The sequence below is a fragment of the Mytilinidion resinicola genome (assembly GCF_010093595.1).
Source record: "Mytilinidion resinicola strain CBS 304.34 unplaced genomic scaffold BDZ99scaffold_2, whole genome shotgun sequence".
NCBI classification, from domain to species: domain Eukaryota; kingdom Fungi; phylum Ascomycota; class Dothideomycetes; order Mytilinidiales; family Mytilinidiaceae; genus Mytilinidion; species Mytilinidion resinicola.
The window spans coordinates 1,707,859-1,723,293 of NW_022985438.1; the positions used below are offsets into that span (position 1 = coordinate 1,707,859).

Below are 15,435 nucleotides of genomic sequence, written 5' to 3' on the forward strand. Positions count from 1 at the left end.
TGGCAATCGGTACTCTTTCGGCATGCCGTGAGCAACTTCTATCGAAGCACGCCGTCCTCGACTCCAATTCTCCCAGCCGTTGGACATTGAGATACTACTTGCCGCATCGACACGTCTTTGGCCACACGGTTTCCGTCACTTCAGCCTAAGCGCGACGTTGGTGGACAAGTCGATCTCGATCACGGTCTGAACAAGCCGTGTCAGACTGATTAGCTCGAAGGATGGAAAAATGATCAGAGGCGGTTGAGGTGGTGTAGGGCCGCTGCTGATTGGGCGACAACTATCACGGCCGATAGTGGCCCGCGCCTCGTTGCGCGTGTTGGCTGAAGAGCTACATCTAACGAAGCCTTGAACCTCGCAACTCCATGCGCCAGCCGAAAACCCGCTGCGTTGCCTATCGAAACAAGGAAATTGGTCCCACGAGCATCTTCGATGCGAAAAGCGTCAAAAGTAGTGCCAGTCCACAACTTGGCGATCGCGCCAGCGTTTGCGACGTCCACCTTCATTTCTTCAACAACTCACGATGCTCATTCATGAGCACCTCAAAATTAGCATGTGTGCTGAAATATATCATCTTCTCTCACGAGTCAAAATTTGACGACGGTCAGCCCTCCTTCACAGTAATTGTCTCGTCTGCTCCTTTCTCGCTGCTTCTGCTCTATCAGCGGTTGTGACCTCTATCTGACCGCCACGCTTCAAATACCCCACATACGCTAGACGCTAATTTGGTTATATGATCCCACGACGCTTTCCATCGTTTCATCGACCTCAATATTCGTTTATACTTTCGATATTCCTTCGCTCTCTCGTCAGCTTCTCTGCCAATACCCACCACCTCGGTGCGAGCCTGTAACCACTTGCGATGCGCATTATCAATTGTATCCGGAAGTGTTGACACTTGCATGAGCGCTCATCATGTCAAACCTTCATGGCCCCCGTGTCAAGGTTGTGGACAGAGGCGGCCTCCGGACATTGTTTCGATAGTGAATCGTCGGCGCATCATGAGGATGACAAGCAACTGCTTGGACGATTGCCTCTGTGCAAGGCCGATCTGAAACAATATCTTCTATTGAGATGTACAACACAGGGGCTATACGTTATAGAGCTTACGTTTCCGCTAAGCAATGTGCTCTATTCAACGCTTACTGAGAAAATAGTCGTGGTCACAGGACCGGAGGTCGTCGACTTCTTTAATTTTGAAGGTCATGGGTCTGCTGCTAGCCTGGAGAAGCATCCCGAGTATTGCAGTCGCCGAGAGCTGTGCGGCGCGTCCGGACCAGACCTTCAGGATGTAACTCCTCGTCGCCGCTTTAAAACACTAGAACACTTGGTTCCGCCTTCGTCTGCAACATCAGCAGGGGTCCAACTGGCCGTTATCTGCAAGGCGAGGAACTGCGCTAGCTTCACGCAGGTGACAGCACCCATCCTAGTCTTGTTCATGCATTCGAACTAGAACATCGAGACTATCACTCCCTGCCGGATACGCCAATCCAGATTCAAGCCCGACGGTGTTCTCATCATGACTAATAAGTGGAACTCATACCTGCGATATGCTCTCATTTGATCCACTTACTCTACGCCACGAGGATCGGCGTCCCCATGAATGCAAGCTGCACTCCGGAATCAACCCTGCGTTTCTGATCCCAGTAGCGTACGCTCGCATACGGGAACAGCCCTTAGCCTCCGGACTGCGGCTGTGATGGTGTGAAGACGTTCATGCCCAACCTGAGGTTACAATTCTTTATCTTCGTAGGTCAACGTAAGTTCGTAAGTCATCTCAACATCTCCATATCTCAAACCCGCGAGTTGCAGGTATATGAGAACTTCGCAGCTTGCTTGCTTGGTCAAAGAGTTACGTGCAAGATATAATTCCTTCCTTTTTCAGAATCTAATCACTGCTTATCACATCCTATTCTTGGGCTTCCGTGAGCGTCATGATCACCCATGTGTGTCTTCAGAATGCATACGCGTGTCATGGAAAGGTGTTCAACTGAATCTCCAGCCCCGCTCCCCTCATTCCGCCTCCTTCTGGACTCTGAATCAGCTCACGCTGATCACCTGGCCACAAATAGCTCAGCAAACAAGCCAAGGAGCCTCGCCACCTTCGCTACTGCATCGTAGGGTATGTGGGCCCCGGAGTTGCAAGGCCTGGGGTGCTTGCGTGCCCCTTACCAATCTCGGTCAAGGAATCCCTCGGGAGCCCTGCCGGCAGCTAGTGTATGAAGCATAAGCGATCACATCGACCATCTTCCATCCGAGCTGGCTCTCGACCTAGGGTGTCTGCCCTCACGATGAGCTACCGCTTCTACTCTCTTCCAGATTTCTAATGCTATGCCAAACTGCCGGCGAGCGGGGTCGGTTTGGAGTGCTTGAAATCCGAGCCAATGTACGCGATCCAGAATTTTACATCTCACGTGAGTTTCTAATAGTGCGCTAGAGCACCTCAGACAGTGGTAAGCAAGTGTACACACGTTTTGTTCGGAGCTGTATCTATGCTAGAGAAATTAAGACTAAGCAAACGACAACAACCAAGTAGTAGATGACGACAACTGGTAGGATTGTTTTAAATTATGTATCGTGTACTTGGGGCCTTGTGAAGGTGTAGTTGATGCTGAGACGGATCCATGGATCGTGTGTTCCAGAGTTCACCATCTGTACTCCACACCTTTCCGTATGCCAAGCCTTTCAAGATTAGACGTGCTTAACCCTAAACTCTATATTACACCAGAGCCACAAATTCGTGTAATACTGGTGCATTCGCAAGGAAAAGCTGTGTAGTATAATACTATACTCAAGCTCACATAACACCATATGCGTAGATTATCGTACGTTCGGCCAAGCCCTCAAGAAATCAACACAAAAATCTCAGTTGCTACAAAATTGAAACAGTTATCAATTTATCGTCTCAAAGCGCGAGTGGACATCTTGGCATCGTCGTTGGGCCAACTGAACACCCGGCAAAGAAACCGCGGTGATACAAAAAAGAAAACGCCTCCGACCCAGGAAGTTTCAGTCGCTCAGAAGATGTGGCTGATCATCGGCTCCATAGGTTCATCCCGCCGATTCCTTCAGCACAAGAACCAGCCACGGCATCCGAAAGCTCGTTCCCCGTCACCAGTACTTTTTGCCATCTTGATATTTGAGAATGCTTTGACGGGTAGATCTGTCCCCGGAGTCAAGTACTTCCACAACTTCCTCACTCTTAGCAACTTGCTCTCTCCATGAGTCGTCGAGGCTTTCCAGACTTTCTTCTCCGAAATGGCTTTCATTCAATACGTCTATACCCAATCTTAAAACTACGTGGCGCAGCTCTAGATGGCAGACCTCGCATATAGCTTCGCGATCAGTGAGGTCCACTGTGTGCTGGGTAGTGTTCGTGCAATATCCAGAAAGCGTGCGCTTGGGTTGTAAGCATAGAACGACGCCGTCGAACTGCAGACGGTTGCAGCAGCGCACGAGGTGGTGGTAGAACTCGTGACACATCCTTTGCTCAGATGTTGTAGAGAATGAGATGAACGTAGAAGTGACGGGCTTACGAATCGCTCGTGGTGGTGGTTTTTGGGTAGTTGGTATGTCTTAGGCTTTAAGTAAGTCGTTTCATCCCGTCTAGAAAAACATTGCAACAAATTATGACGGGCCAGTTAACATAGAGAAATAAGAGTAGTTAGCAAACCGTGGACAAGGGAGTATCAAAAGCTTTTCCGCGGGTGAGACAGTTATGGTGAAAAGGTTGGGTGATGCCAATTAGAAAGCTTCCTCTTTGATCTAAAGCCATACGTTCGCACATCAAACGATACCTTCATGTTGGCTTGGTGTGATTCTATAACGCGTATGAGATGGTGTTGTTGAATACGAAGTCATCACTGTCGGCCAGCTGGTTGACAACAAGACCAAATGGTCAGAAGCCAGCAATCAAATTATGTAATACTATAGACTCTGTTGTTTCGCTCCGGGATCATTTCTCGTAGTCGCCGTTGCACTGCTCGTGCTCGAACTCGAGATCTGGTTGCATTTCCCTAAAGATTTGAATTAGATACACATTGATAAGTTAAGGAGGTGGGATATAAGTACCAATATAATGCTTCCGGATCGCTAGCCATGCGGAAAGTGTACTCTGCCGCCTCGTCATCAACTAGGATCTTTTTGAGGCCATTGGCCGCTGCGGCTTCAACCATGAGCTGTATCTCGCAGCTGCGCTCCATGAGCGTGTAGAGATAAGCAGCCTCATCCACCGTCCCCCCAACGGTCAATAGCCCGTGATTCCTGAGAACAAGACCTTTCCCCTTCGGTCCCAATGCAGCCGCCAGCCTCTTTCCTTCTTCCTCATTGAACACGATTCCGCCAAACTCTTCATACACGCCTTGTGCATCCCCATAGAAATAGCAAACATCCTGGTTCAGCATCTCCAGTGGCTTCGCAAACGCACTCCAAGCCTTTCCGAATCTGCCATGCGCATGAACCGCCGCATGGACGTCCGGTCTCGCTTTGTGGACAGCGCTATGAATCAGGAATCCAGCCGCGTTAGCTGGTCTGCTCCTGTTCCCTCCGACAGCTTGTCCTTCGAAGTTCACAAGCACCATATCGGAGGCCCGAAGGCACCCGAAGTGGCGTCCCAGCGGGTTCGTCCAGAAGGTGTCAGTGTGCTCAGGATCGCGAACAGAAATATGGCCGCTTATGCCCTCGGTGTAGCCTTTGCGGGCGAGCACGCGGAAGGCGCCCGCCATGTGATTGAGGATCCATGCTCGATGTTTGTCAAAACTGGAGAAGAGGGGAATTCCCGGTAGACATTCGCCCTGCGATATAGCTTGGAGGGGTGTGAGGACCTTGGTGGGCTCCTTATCAGTTGCTTTTGTGACTTCTTTTGACAGAACAAGCTGGGTGGAAGTGACGGGAACGGCAGAGGGAGCCATTGTGAACTTTCGGGGCGCTGTTCGGGCGTCGAGGCGGATGGTCTGAGAAGAGCTAGATATACTGCGGGGGAAGAAGTAAGCTTTGGGGGTTGTTAGTAGTAATCGCAAAGCTTCTCAGTGGTCTCTGGGATGTCTTTGTAGGCCGAAGCCGGCCTCGCCACTTGCCAGCCGACGGCTCCCACTTTGAGGCGTAGCTAGACCAGATCAAGGAGCCCTCGATCCTGCTACACTGGCTTGTGGGGCGCTTCCTGGTGTCTCGCGTGGGAGTGAGGAGTGGGGGAGCTTGGAACCTCCGCTGTCATGCTAGTGGCACAGCAGTGGCTGGTGTTCTGATTCTCCGCCTACCTAGCACGCTGGGCATGAAAAAAGTGGCACAGTCATCAAGTGCTCTGCTCGTATGTACACCTGTCTGCCACTGCATGAAGTGCTTCAACAAGTTTCCACATAGCCCAAGGTGAAAAGCTTCTATCTCGTTCAGATTCCTGAAAACGCATTGAAGCAACTCAAGCAGGCAGATAGGTGTACACGAGACAGCTTGTTCTAGAATCAGAGTGCCACCTTTTCCATGCCCCGCGTGCCTAGGTATGAACCTTGGAAGTCCCCTGTCAAGCCATAAAGGTATCTCTCCATACCCCTTCTCATTCGTTTCTTTCGAAAGATACGAGTATTTGGAGCTTAACTTCAAAGGACGCTAAGAGCTCTGGATCTTTAACAAAATGCCCATATTGTCAACGCGGCGATAGGTGACGTCATGCACAATATCTACCTACCACTAGGTACAGTAATTTTCAACGACACTCGTTCTTCCTTTCATCAACCTCACCTCCTCCATCACATTACCAACCGCTCGTTTAGCTTCCCACCGAACCAATGGCCTCAACTTCAGTTGTCAAAAAACCTACCAGTCCTACGGACGCAGACTCCACCATCGACGCCAGCTCGCGATCTGCGCTCACATCAGCAAAGCGCAATCTTCGGTACCTCTATGCCCCAGGCAGCTCTCCTAATCAGCCCCAACGCCGCCGTACACGCGTTCTTCTTCGTTTTCTTCGTTCTGCTACCATCTTTGTCTTCTGGAAACTTGTGCGTTGGGCGAAGTACGCAGCCATTGCCTCACTAGTAGCCGCCGTGGGAGCTGGTGCGGTTGGAACTGCTGTTAGCGGAGTAGGCTTTGTGGTTGCGCCCACAGGTATCATGGCTGCCGTGCTCTCGGGGTCGGTTTGGGGGATAGGTAGAATGGCGGCTAGGCGAGTGCAAAAGAGATGGGGAAAATCCGGGTACGGGGAAATGGAAGAAGAGATTGAGGAAAGCAGGAGTGCAAATATGAGGAAAGAGGTTGGACCAGAGGCCATACCGTGGTGATGCGATTCCGTCTTCCCAAATGTAAAGGACTGCGTCATTCTATTCTGCTAAAACCGCATGTCTCCAAACAGAGCTCATCGACAGGGAATACATTAAGCCTCGAACGTGAGATTTGTATGACATTCATATCTTTCATCGTACATCAGTCCCCTCCTCCGTCTCCTCATCCTCCAATTTTTTCCCTCGATAGCCGCTATTCCCTTCATATCCTCCACGATCTCCCACCCTCCTTTTTGGCACCCCCTTTTTTGAGGGTTCTTATGCATTCACCATCCACTTCACGAGCTCGGATCGAGGAAATTGGACGGTTAGATATTGAGATTGTTGCGAGTGGAAGGAAGAATGTGAATGTGTACTACTGTGAATTCTCATATCAAAACGTGCGCTGAGCGGGCAGTCTCCTACCTTGCTTCCCAGCTTTCCCCCAACTATCTTAACAGATATACAGAAATTGAAATCCATATTCTGCGTTACTAGCGATGCGAAAAAGTCGATCGAGGGGCCTTCTTCTTCACTGTCAGAAAGATGTGAAGGTGGAAAGTGCTCCATGTCGGCTAAAATGTATCTCGTCATATAGGAATGGCTGAAACAAGCAAGTACTGCAATGCATTTCTAGTAGAATGGTTGTTGCATGGTACACATACCATCTGATTATAACGACGAAAATACACAAACAAACCCCAGAGCCTAGTAACGTCGAAATACGCGCTCTTGTCTAACCCCGGTTAGATAGTACTAGAAGTAGATCGATTGTAGAGTCTGGTATACAGCTACATCAAGGGACTAGTAATATCTAAATTTTATCGGTAAATGTTACCCGGTGCTTAAAGAAAACAACGCAGTTAGTTGATAGGCTACGTTCTAGAATACGTGCGCAAATATTCCAGCGTTATCTATAATCAGTCGGACAGCTGCACAGCCGAAGACTTGGAAGGCAGCGGGGGCCAATAAAGAAAATGACTTTCCAAACGCTTACTTTTAAGCGTGCGTACTGCTGACTTAAATAAGCAACAGGCGCCCTGGAAAGAATTAGGGCGTGTTGTGTACCTTTCCCTATATGCCGCTATAAGTTGGGGCTTACCCTGACTAGTCGCAAGGCGGAGTATCTTGAAGTGACGTAGACCCCGCTGAGATTACTATAAGAGTCTTCTCCTTTACTTCTTTTCTGTGAGGCATTATTTCTTTTGTAGTAGTCTTCTAATAGACTAGATTCACACCTTTAGCATTAAGATGGGTCCATCTTAGTGGAATGAGTATGGAAAGATTGACCCCGAATTCGAGCAGGTATGTATCAACATCCATCCGGCGCAAACCAGCTCAAGGGATATGAGGTCTTCTCAAGAGAATTCACACCTGACATTATCCGCCTTATCCACAATGCATCTTGACTTCGCCCATCAACTCACTGACATTTTGCTAGCTGATGGCTCAACAACCCCTCCCATTCAAGGCGTCGGATTTCCCTAGCACCGATGCCGCTCAAGCCAAGATAATGGAAATGATGACTTTGATGGTCACGTCCGGCATGGTCAAGATGCCCTACTTGAGCGGCATCAAGAAGGAACAGATCCCAATTCCAATGCGCGACGACGGACCCAATCGGAGCCTGGTCTACAGCCCGGAAACTTCGACCGAGCAAGGTCCTCTTATTGTCATTTTCCACGGAGGTGGCTGGTGTACCTGCTTCCCCGAAGTGGTCGAGCCATACTGTGGTCATTTGGCGAACATTAACGGTGCGACAGTGATTGCAGCTGGGTACCGATTGGCTTCGGCGTTTACCTTTCCTACTGCTCCGAATGACGCATGGGATGTCGTGAAATGGGTACTTTTGTTTGTTTCTGGAAGCCCCATCATGATTCTATGTTTGTACGCTACCATTGTATTCCTGTTTCAATCCGTGATTGATAGCAAGCCACTCTACCTACATAACGTAGAGCAGATTAGTAGATAGAAAGTAACAATTCAAGATTTGAGGTTCCTCTTCTCACTTTCTACAGCTTTCTACCATTCCGTCAGGGTCACCAAAGGAAGATACTGATTTCCAAACAGGCTGCTGCCAATGCCGCAAAACTCGGCGCAGATCCATCAAAGGGTTTCATTGTTGGCGGTATGTCAGCAGGCGCCAACCTCGTCAGCGTCGTATCGTATCTCGCACGGGATGAGAAACTGGCACCTCCGCTCACCGGCGTTTGGCTCGACGAGCCGAACCTAATTGATCCAACTGTTTTGCCAGAGAAGTGGAGGCAAGACTACCGGAGCCTGGAGCAATTCAAGGACAACACACCAATTCTCGACAGGGCCGATATTGAGTGGTATAAAAGTGTGTATTTGTCTTCCGACAAGCACCCTTCCCACTCCACGTATGCTGATGTGTGTAGAGCACCACAAGCCCGATCCAGCGTCACCGCTTTATAGCCCCTTAATCTAGCCCTCCGGGCATGAGAAGTTGCCTCCACATTACTTTTTGCTTCAGGGATTGGATCCGCTGCTTGACGAGGGACTGATCTACGAGCGAACCTTGAGAGAAGATTGTGGTGTGAAGACCAAGCTGGATATGATCCCTGGTGTTCCACATGGATTTCATCATATGCTGCCGACGTTCTCCAAATCGGGTCCCACAATACAGAAGATGTTTGAGGGGATTGATTGGCTGCTAAAACAGAAGTAGGAAATTGTATAAACATAATATAAGGACTCGTGAATGCGTGTATTGTTAGCATTTTGTCCAAACCAGCCAGTCCAACGCAAGCGCACAACTCAGTAGCTTAACCTAGGGGGGAGAATACTTAGTATTGTACAAAGTCGCTTTAGCGAATCGAATAAACAGATATGCATGACCATGCAGATCATTACGCATATGACCCATTTGCCCGCCCAAAACCTCGGGACTTCTCCATAATCGCGCTCATTTTCGTTATTTGCTCTCAAAATCGCTTGCCTGTAGGTTCCGTGTCATCTTCGGCAGCTTCACCACTAGCCCATCCAACTCTTTTGACATGACAATCTGGCACCCTAGTCGGCTTGTCTCCGTCAGCCCAAAGGCTAGGTCCAGCATATCGTTCTCGTCGTCCTCAGGCTCTTCCATAATGTCGAAATGGTCAGAGTCGACAATGACGTGGCAGGTACTGCAGGCACAGGAGCCTCCGCAAGCTCCCTCCATCTCGAGGTCGTTGGCTTGGGCGATGTCGAGGAGGTTGCCGCCGTCGGCGACTTCGAACGTGTGGGAGTCGCCTTCCTTGTCTATGAAGGTGACTTTGCGTCTAGAATAGCAATGTTAGTAGTGTTCGAGGACTGTATAATGGGAGACAAGTACTCTTCACCTGGCTTAGGCGTGTCGAGATGGCCGTGTTGCGATATGGGGGTAGTAGAGAATCGCCGCCGACTTCGGGCGAAGGTTGGGAGCCATGTGGAGGATGAAGACAAAGCTGTGTGCTGGAGTGGTGATGTTCTATGGCTCTTCCATGCTGGAAAAGTGGCGGATGCTAATGGCGTTGAGGTGCAATTGCTGATATGGCGCACTCTATGCTGGGACGTTGGTGAAGCATTTCGAGATAGACGTAGACGGAGGGCAGCGGAGGCAGATATTCGACTCGACACGCAAGGGGCAGACATGGCGACAATATTCTCGGATGGTCGAGAGGGAGAAGAGGGAACACGAGGGGAGTTGACTGACTCCTACTCGGCGTTCGCTCTCTTCTCCGAGCGCCAGAAAGATTTCGCCCAAGGCGATGAAAGCTGTCTGCACGTCCCGCTCTGCGCGCCCTGCTCTGTGAATTTGGCCGACGACAAACGAAAGAAGCTCGTCACCGTCACTTCGCAGTGCTCGCGGCGTCGACCTCAATCCTCTCCTGCGCACCACCGCTGCCGCCATGGCCACCTCACGAGATGCCCCGAACCCGCTGCGGCCCTACTATAGACCCCCATCCATCGGACTCGCGCCAGACAGCGCCGCCAACGGCACCGCATCGCATCATGCTTCATCCTTCTCGAGGCCCAGTTTCGAGTCCAAGGCACGCGACATCCTCTCCGACCTCGACTATGGCGACTACATGTCCGACGGCTCGCCCTCGGTGGCCGATATGGCGAAGAGGCTGGTTGATCAGGCGTTGTGGGACTACACCACCGTCTTCCTCGGCCAACCGCTCGAAGTCGCAAAAACAATACTTCAAGTCCACCAGGCCGCAGGACAGGCCCCGCCGGGGATAACAGTCAATACAGACGACGTCAAGAGCCGGCCGAACAGCTATGCAAGTGGGAAATACGAAGATGTAGGCCTGGGTGCGGCTTAATGCGTGCATGTCAGTTATTAATATCAAACAGTATCCATCGGATGAAGATGATTCGGACGCCGATTCGCCCTCGTACTTCACCTCTACAGCGCCAAATGTACGTTCATTCTCCCCTACCGCCCAAAGGTCGCCGGAACGTCGTCGACATGCGCCCAGTCGGTCAAACTCATCGACACCAACGCCTTCATCCACGAAGCCGCCACACAAGCTCGAATTGCGGAGACCGGATTCTCTGCTCGAAGTGTTGGCCCAGTTATGGCAGAAAGAAAGTGCGTGGGGAGTGTGGAAAGCGACGAATATGACTTTTGTCTACAACTTCCTGCTCAAGACCTCCGAAAGCTGGACTCGAAGTCTGCTCTCCGCATTGTTGAACGTTCCCGACCCCGGCCTGGTCAGTGGAGCAGCTTTAGGGCTAGGAAGCCTGGACATTGTAGACAGTCCGAACCCCCTAGCAAGTCTAGCTGTTGCGGTAGCAGCCGCCGCAATTGCAGGTCTAGCACTAGCGCCGCTTGACCTCATCCGAACACGGTAATTCTCATTCACATCGATACCATAGGACCTACAATACTGACAGTCTTATAGCCTCATCGTAACCCCTACAAGCTCAACGCCTCGCAACATATATCCTTCCGTGCGCTCTCTCCCCTCTTTGACGATCCCGAACGCACTCCTCCCAATCACCCTCCTCCACTCTTCCCTCCCTGTCCTCTTCTCAACCTCTGCCCCGCTAGTCCTCCGCTCCTCCTTAGGCATCGACTCCGTCCTCACACCAGCCACCCACGCCCTCTCATCCTTTCTTTCCTCAGCCGCCGAACTCTTCCTCCGCCTCCCGCTTGAAACCGTCCTCCGCCGCGGTCAGGTCGCCGTTCTCCAAGAATCCGACACCAAGCGACTCAGCGAAGCTTATCGAACCTTGCGTGCGAACCCGGGGAGCGATGATTCCGCCACTACGCGCAACTTCAAGACGATTGTGGACGTCGGGCCATACAAGGGCGTGCTGGGGACCATGTGGTTCATCGTGCGCGAAGAGGGCATCACGTTCGTCGGGCCGGGCGGAGCGGCGGTGGCTGCGGCGAGCGTGCCGAACACGCCTGGTCTGGGCTTTGCAGCGCGCGCGAGGGTGCGGAAGGGGCAGGGTATGCAGGGGCTGTGGAGAGGGTGGAGAGTCGGGTTCTGGGGGTTGGTGGGGGTGTGGGGAGTGTCTGCGTTGGGAGGTGCCGGGGGTGGGGAGTTTTGAATCCTCAAATTGAATGGGTGAGAGGGAGACCGTGAGTTTGACCATTGTTTGTGCTATATCCATTCTCCATGCTCACTCCACGATGGGTCCTTGGGCGTTTTTCTAAAGTTTGCACCATAATTTATTCTGGGATCAGGGTTATTTTCATGAAGAGATGATTGACGGGTGTATAATATAGATGATCTTTGATACTTTGGAAAGAGAAGATGAGGAGGTTAGGATGTATATGATACTCCATTCTCAGACTTTTCAATCAGACTCCTATCAGTTCTTTTGCTTATCTTGAACTGATATAGTGCGAATTCAGCCTAAAGTAATATGCCCCACACGCGCTATTCTACTTGATTGCCTACTCCGGTCGCTGTCCTTCGGCTACCGTTCAAGCTAGTCAAAAGAGGACAGCAATACCCTGACAGAGTGCTACGACAGAAGACGGCGCGAGAGGGGTTTTCACACGCCTTATCGAAGGAGCCGACGCAGATATGTTGTGGGCGGACTTTAGAAAGGAGTTGCGCATTAGGGCAGGATTAATGCCGGATTTGGCTTGGTGCGTTGGGAGTAAGAGTTTGCATATAAGAAAAAAAAAAGGGCTTTCGCTTTCCAGTGGGCAAGACCGACGCTTCGGAATACATTCGACGCTGTTCCTTCGAAAGGCTCGGTTCGAGCTGTGGGTTCTTCCGTCAGCGGCACGGAGACGCCGCGTAGCTGGACGTTACAGATTTGCGTTTCCGGTAGTAGAAGTTGGACTGGTTCAAGAAAGAAGGGAGGGAGGAGGGCGCAGAGGCTTTCCCCCTAAAAGGTATGTTTCAGAGCGGAATTGTTTCGGTATCAGGTAGAGGAGGGGGGTTTGGGGGCTGAAGGGGGCTGTTAAGGCTTTCTTGAGCGTACTGTGTTAGTCCACCAGCACATTCGATGTTCTATTCCAAGCTACATACTCTCTCTAGTCCTGTGCACACTTGCCTAGCACCGCTTGAGGTCCTCTCGTATGTTCTCTACGCCGCCGGGTTTGACCAGGCTAATAGCTCTCCGGTCAATCTCAGACAGTGTTGAAATACCACTTTGGGCTCAGGGAAGCCTGGAGGGTCCAAAGGGGATGCCATGAGCGCTTCCTGTCTTTCATGCATATCACGTACTGAAAGTGTCCGAAGAGAGGAGAGGGAGAGGGTAAAGTAAAAGAGGCTCCTGGCGGTCTAATTGGGATATCTTGTAGCGAGAGCGTGCATTTAGAAGGGGATTGGGGCCCTAAAAACTTCTGTATAATAGAGCTGTACTTAATAGAGTCTCATGTGATATGCACACCAAGCCACAGTATTAGGCCCTGAATTTGAGCACACGATATATCATCGCTTGAGCTCGAACTCCTGCTTGCTTAATACTACCACCAGGGGTAGCCCAGCTTCCAGGTATTCAAGGAGCCAAGCCGCTGCTCAGTTCCCACGGTGTCCAAGTTTACATCACATCTAAGAGTCTGTTAACCTATAAGGACACCCCAAGGAATTATAGACGTGTGTGCACAGACTTTTGGCATAGCACTGTAGATATGCAAGTTCTTGTGCCGGAAGCGCGTACGATGCGTAATGGCAATATAGACATTAGTCTATTGGTACTCTTTGTATCTAAAAGCGCAATGGAAAACAATACCTGCCATAAGACCGGTCAGTACTTACTGTAAGAGGCTCTAGCTTAGGCGCGTCGCCCTCATCTGTTTCTCCTTTGTCGTAAGGCCGGCTAATTCTGTAAGAATCCCCAGCTAAAGTGCCTCACCCTCATCCACTTCTCCTCTGAACCCACCACGATACTAAGCTCAACCCTTTCCTTCAAGCTGTACAACACCTCCACACTCCTAACCCATGCCGTTATCAAAACACTCGCCCGCACAAATTGCGACCCATTATCGAGAGTGTGAAGATGTGTCGAAGCACTCTAGGCGGTGGTAGCAACAGAAAATGTCCTACCACTACACCATTGATCCAACATCCTTGACGAAAAGCGTTAAGAATCAAGCTTGGTTTGTCTAACTAGTGAAATATCGTATTGCGGATCAGGAACGAGAACCTATGGTTCTATACCATGAGATTGTATTAAAGGGGATCTTTGAGTTCCAACACTTTAAAAATATGTCTTAGAAAGAGAATCCAAACTATTTTAGGCGAGGAGAAAGAACTGCTTGCCCCTGTAACCTCGGGAGCGTTCACGTATTGATTTGAGTGTGCAGAATGCTGCAGATACGCTTGTGACGAACCGAGTGAAGGGTGCAATATCCCTGGAAGGGTACAAGGTCCTGGCTCCATGCAAAGCCAACAACTTTTGGCTCACGCTGCCAGCACTCTGTTGATCATGACATCCAGGTCAAAGCATGCATAAGTAGCCAACTTCTTGCCCTCACAGCCCCGGCCCTTCGAAACGGGCCAGAACAGACAGAGCTCGGGGCCAGCCGGGCCCGCGTATGTTTGGGGGCTCAATTGGCTCTTGGAGATCCTCCTTTGCTGATCGGCAGCAGATTGTCGGAGCGAGGGACGTCAACGGCACTAAGGTCCTTCAGAAAGTTGTTTGCTGCAGCTGAGACGTGTGTCGATCGACGACGGCTTGCCGAACAGGGAAGTAAGCGTTGCACGTCACAGCCGGCAGGATGGGATCGGCGACTGTGCTACCGGCTGAGAACACAGGGAAGCGCCATCATCAGGCGTGGTCGCGTAAAGTGAAGGTGGGGAACGTTGATAGACGCGGCCGGAAGGAAGGTCTTGCTGGGAGACAGCAAAGTTAGCATCTGTGCAAATGCTTGTATGATCGAATTCGAACGATTCAGTTCGACTTGACCTGAAGACTAGTATCGTGAAGATGGTCATTGTCGGATCCGCATACGCGGCGTGTCTTAGTTATCTCATGCTTGACATGCGAGAATGATGGAGACTGCTCCACATTCGTTGACAAAGGAATACGAGCTGCACCCAGACGTGGCATGGATTGACCATTGCTAGAAGAAAGTCGTAACGACAGGATCCCTGTTGCTTGCAGAAAAGGTGGGAAGCATCTGCAAGGCGAGGATCAATAGAAGAGAAGCGTCTTTAGCTTAACGACTCGTGTATTAGAAGTGAACCTTGATTACTGGGGTATTTGACTTCAAGCCCCAACATCAGCAAACCCAAAACAGTCTTGATTTTCTGGGGACTAATACCCTGATACGAGCACTACCAACAGCGCCCTATCTGACCATGTGGCGAATATTTCGTCATGGGCCCTGATAACCCAGTCCGCCATGGGCGACATGGCCCCGAAGAGTAGCACAGTAGTGTGGGCTATATGTCTAATAGGCGATGGACCTAAGCTTTATGACGGATAGTCGGTGGATTCGAGTCCTGCATGGTTGAGCAGAAGAGCCACAGGGCCAGGAACCATAGGCACAATGAGACACCCATGAAGACAACCTTGAAGTCTGTTTCGGAATACCTAGCGCCTCAGATGCATAGTATCAGCATCCTCAATCCCACGCGCCTATATCACGTCTGCTAGTTTTTCTGCTGCTCCTTTCGTCGTCATGACGAAGCCGGGCCTTTCGTTGGGGTTGCGATGTGCTCCGTGGATTCAATCGACGACAGTGTGATGGGAGGGCTTCTACAGAGGAACTTGGCCCAGAACA

General features: G+C 50.7%; 5 protein-coding genes across 5 annotated transcripts; 3 read left to right on the forward strand and 2 right to left on the reverse strand.

The window, feature by feature from the left end:
* The first annotated feature begins 711 nt into the window (after positions 1-711).
* On the forward strand, positions 712-1,883 carry BDZ99DRAFT_494069 (uncharacterized protein). Its single transcript, XM_033723285.1, has one exon. The coding sequence runs from the start codon at positions 929-931 to the stop codon at positions 1,451-1,453; it is 525 nt and encodes a 174-aa protein (XP_033583166.1). The 5' UTR covers positions 712-928; the 3' UTR covers positions 1,454-1,883.
* Positions 1,884-3,739: 1,856 nt separating this feature from the next.
* On the reverse strand, positions 3,740-5,193 carry BDZ99DRAFT_566057 (class II aldolase/adducin domain-containing protein). Its single transcript, XM_033727540.1, has 2 exons — positions 4,072-5,193; positions 3,740-4,016 (listed from the first exon to the last, which is right to left on the reverse strand). Exons 1-2 carry the CDS (start codon positions 4,908-4,910, stop codon positions 3,956-3,958), a joined length of 900 nt encoding a protein of 299 aa, XP_033583167.1. The 5' UTR covers positions 4,911-5,193; the 3' UTR covers positions 3,740-3,955.
* Positions 5,194-5,780: 587 nt separating this feature from the next.
* On the forward strand, positions 5,781-8,940 carry BDZ99DRAFT_514808 (alpha/beta-hydrolase; the record flags this gene model as incomplete). Its single annotated transcript, XM_033724912.1, has 4 exons — positions 5,781-6,245; positions 7,693-8,094; positions 8,322-8,642; positions 8,746-8,940. The coding sequence occupies 4 exons, from the start codon at positions 5,781-5,783 to the stop codon at positions 8,938-8,940; spliced, it is 1,383 nt and encodes a 460-aa protein (XP_033583168.1).
* A 246-nt stretch (positions 8,941-9,186) lies between these two features.
* Positions 9,187-9,884, reverse strand: BDZ99DRAFT_375852 (ferredoxin; the record flags this gene model as incomplete). Its single annotated transcript, XM_033714998.1, has 2 exons — positions 9,187-9,532; positions 9,586-9,884. The coding sequence occupies 2 exons, from the start codon at positions 9,882-9,884 to the stop codon at positions 9,187-9,189; spliced, it is 645 nt and encodes a 214-aa protein (XP_033583169.1).
* Positions 9,885-10,141: 257 nt separating this feature from the next.
* BDZ99DRAFT_375660 (mitochondrial carrier) lies at positions 10,142-11,798 on the forward strand (the record flags this gene model as incomplete). The annotated part of the gene is made up of 3 exons (XM_033714991.1): positions 10,142-10,540; positions 10,593-11,089; positions 11,144-11,798. 3 exons carry the CDS (start codon positions 10,142-10,144, stop codon positions 11,796-11,798), a joined length of 1,551 nt encoding a protein of 516 aa, XP_033583170.1.
* Between the last annotated feature and the right edge of the window lie 3,637 nt (positions 11,799-15,435).

Excerpts from the sequence above, each read along its gene's own strand:
- BDZ99DRAFT_494069 (XM_033723285.1), top strand. The coding sequence starts at position 929 with ATGGCCCCCGTGTCAAGGTTGTGGACAGAGGCGGCCTCCGGACATTGT.
- BDZ99DRAFT_566057 (XM_033727540.1), bottom strand. The coding sequence starts at position 4,910 with ATGGCTCCCTCTGCCGTTCCCGTCACTTCCACCCAGCTTGTTCTGTCA. Across the intron at positions 4,017-4,071 it reads GATCCGGAAGCATTATATTG|GGAAATGCAACCAGATCTCG; the intron begins GTACTTATATCC and ends TCAAATCTTTAG.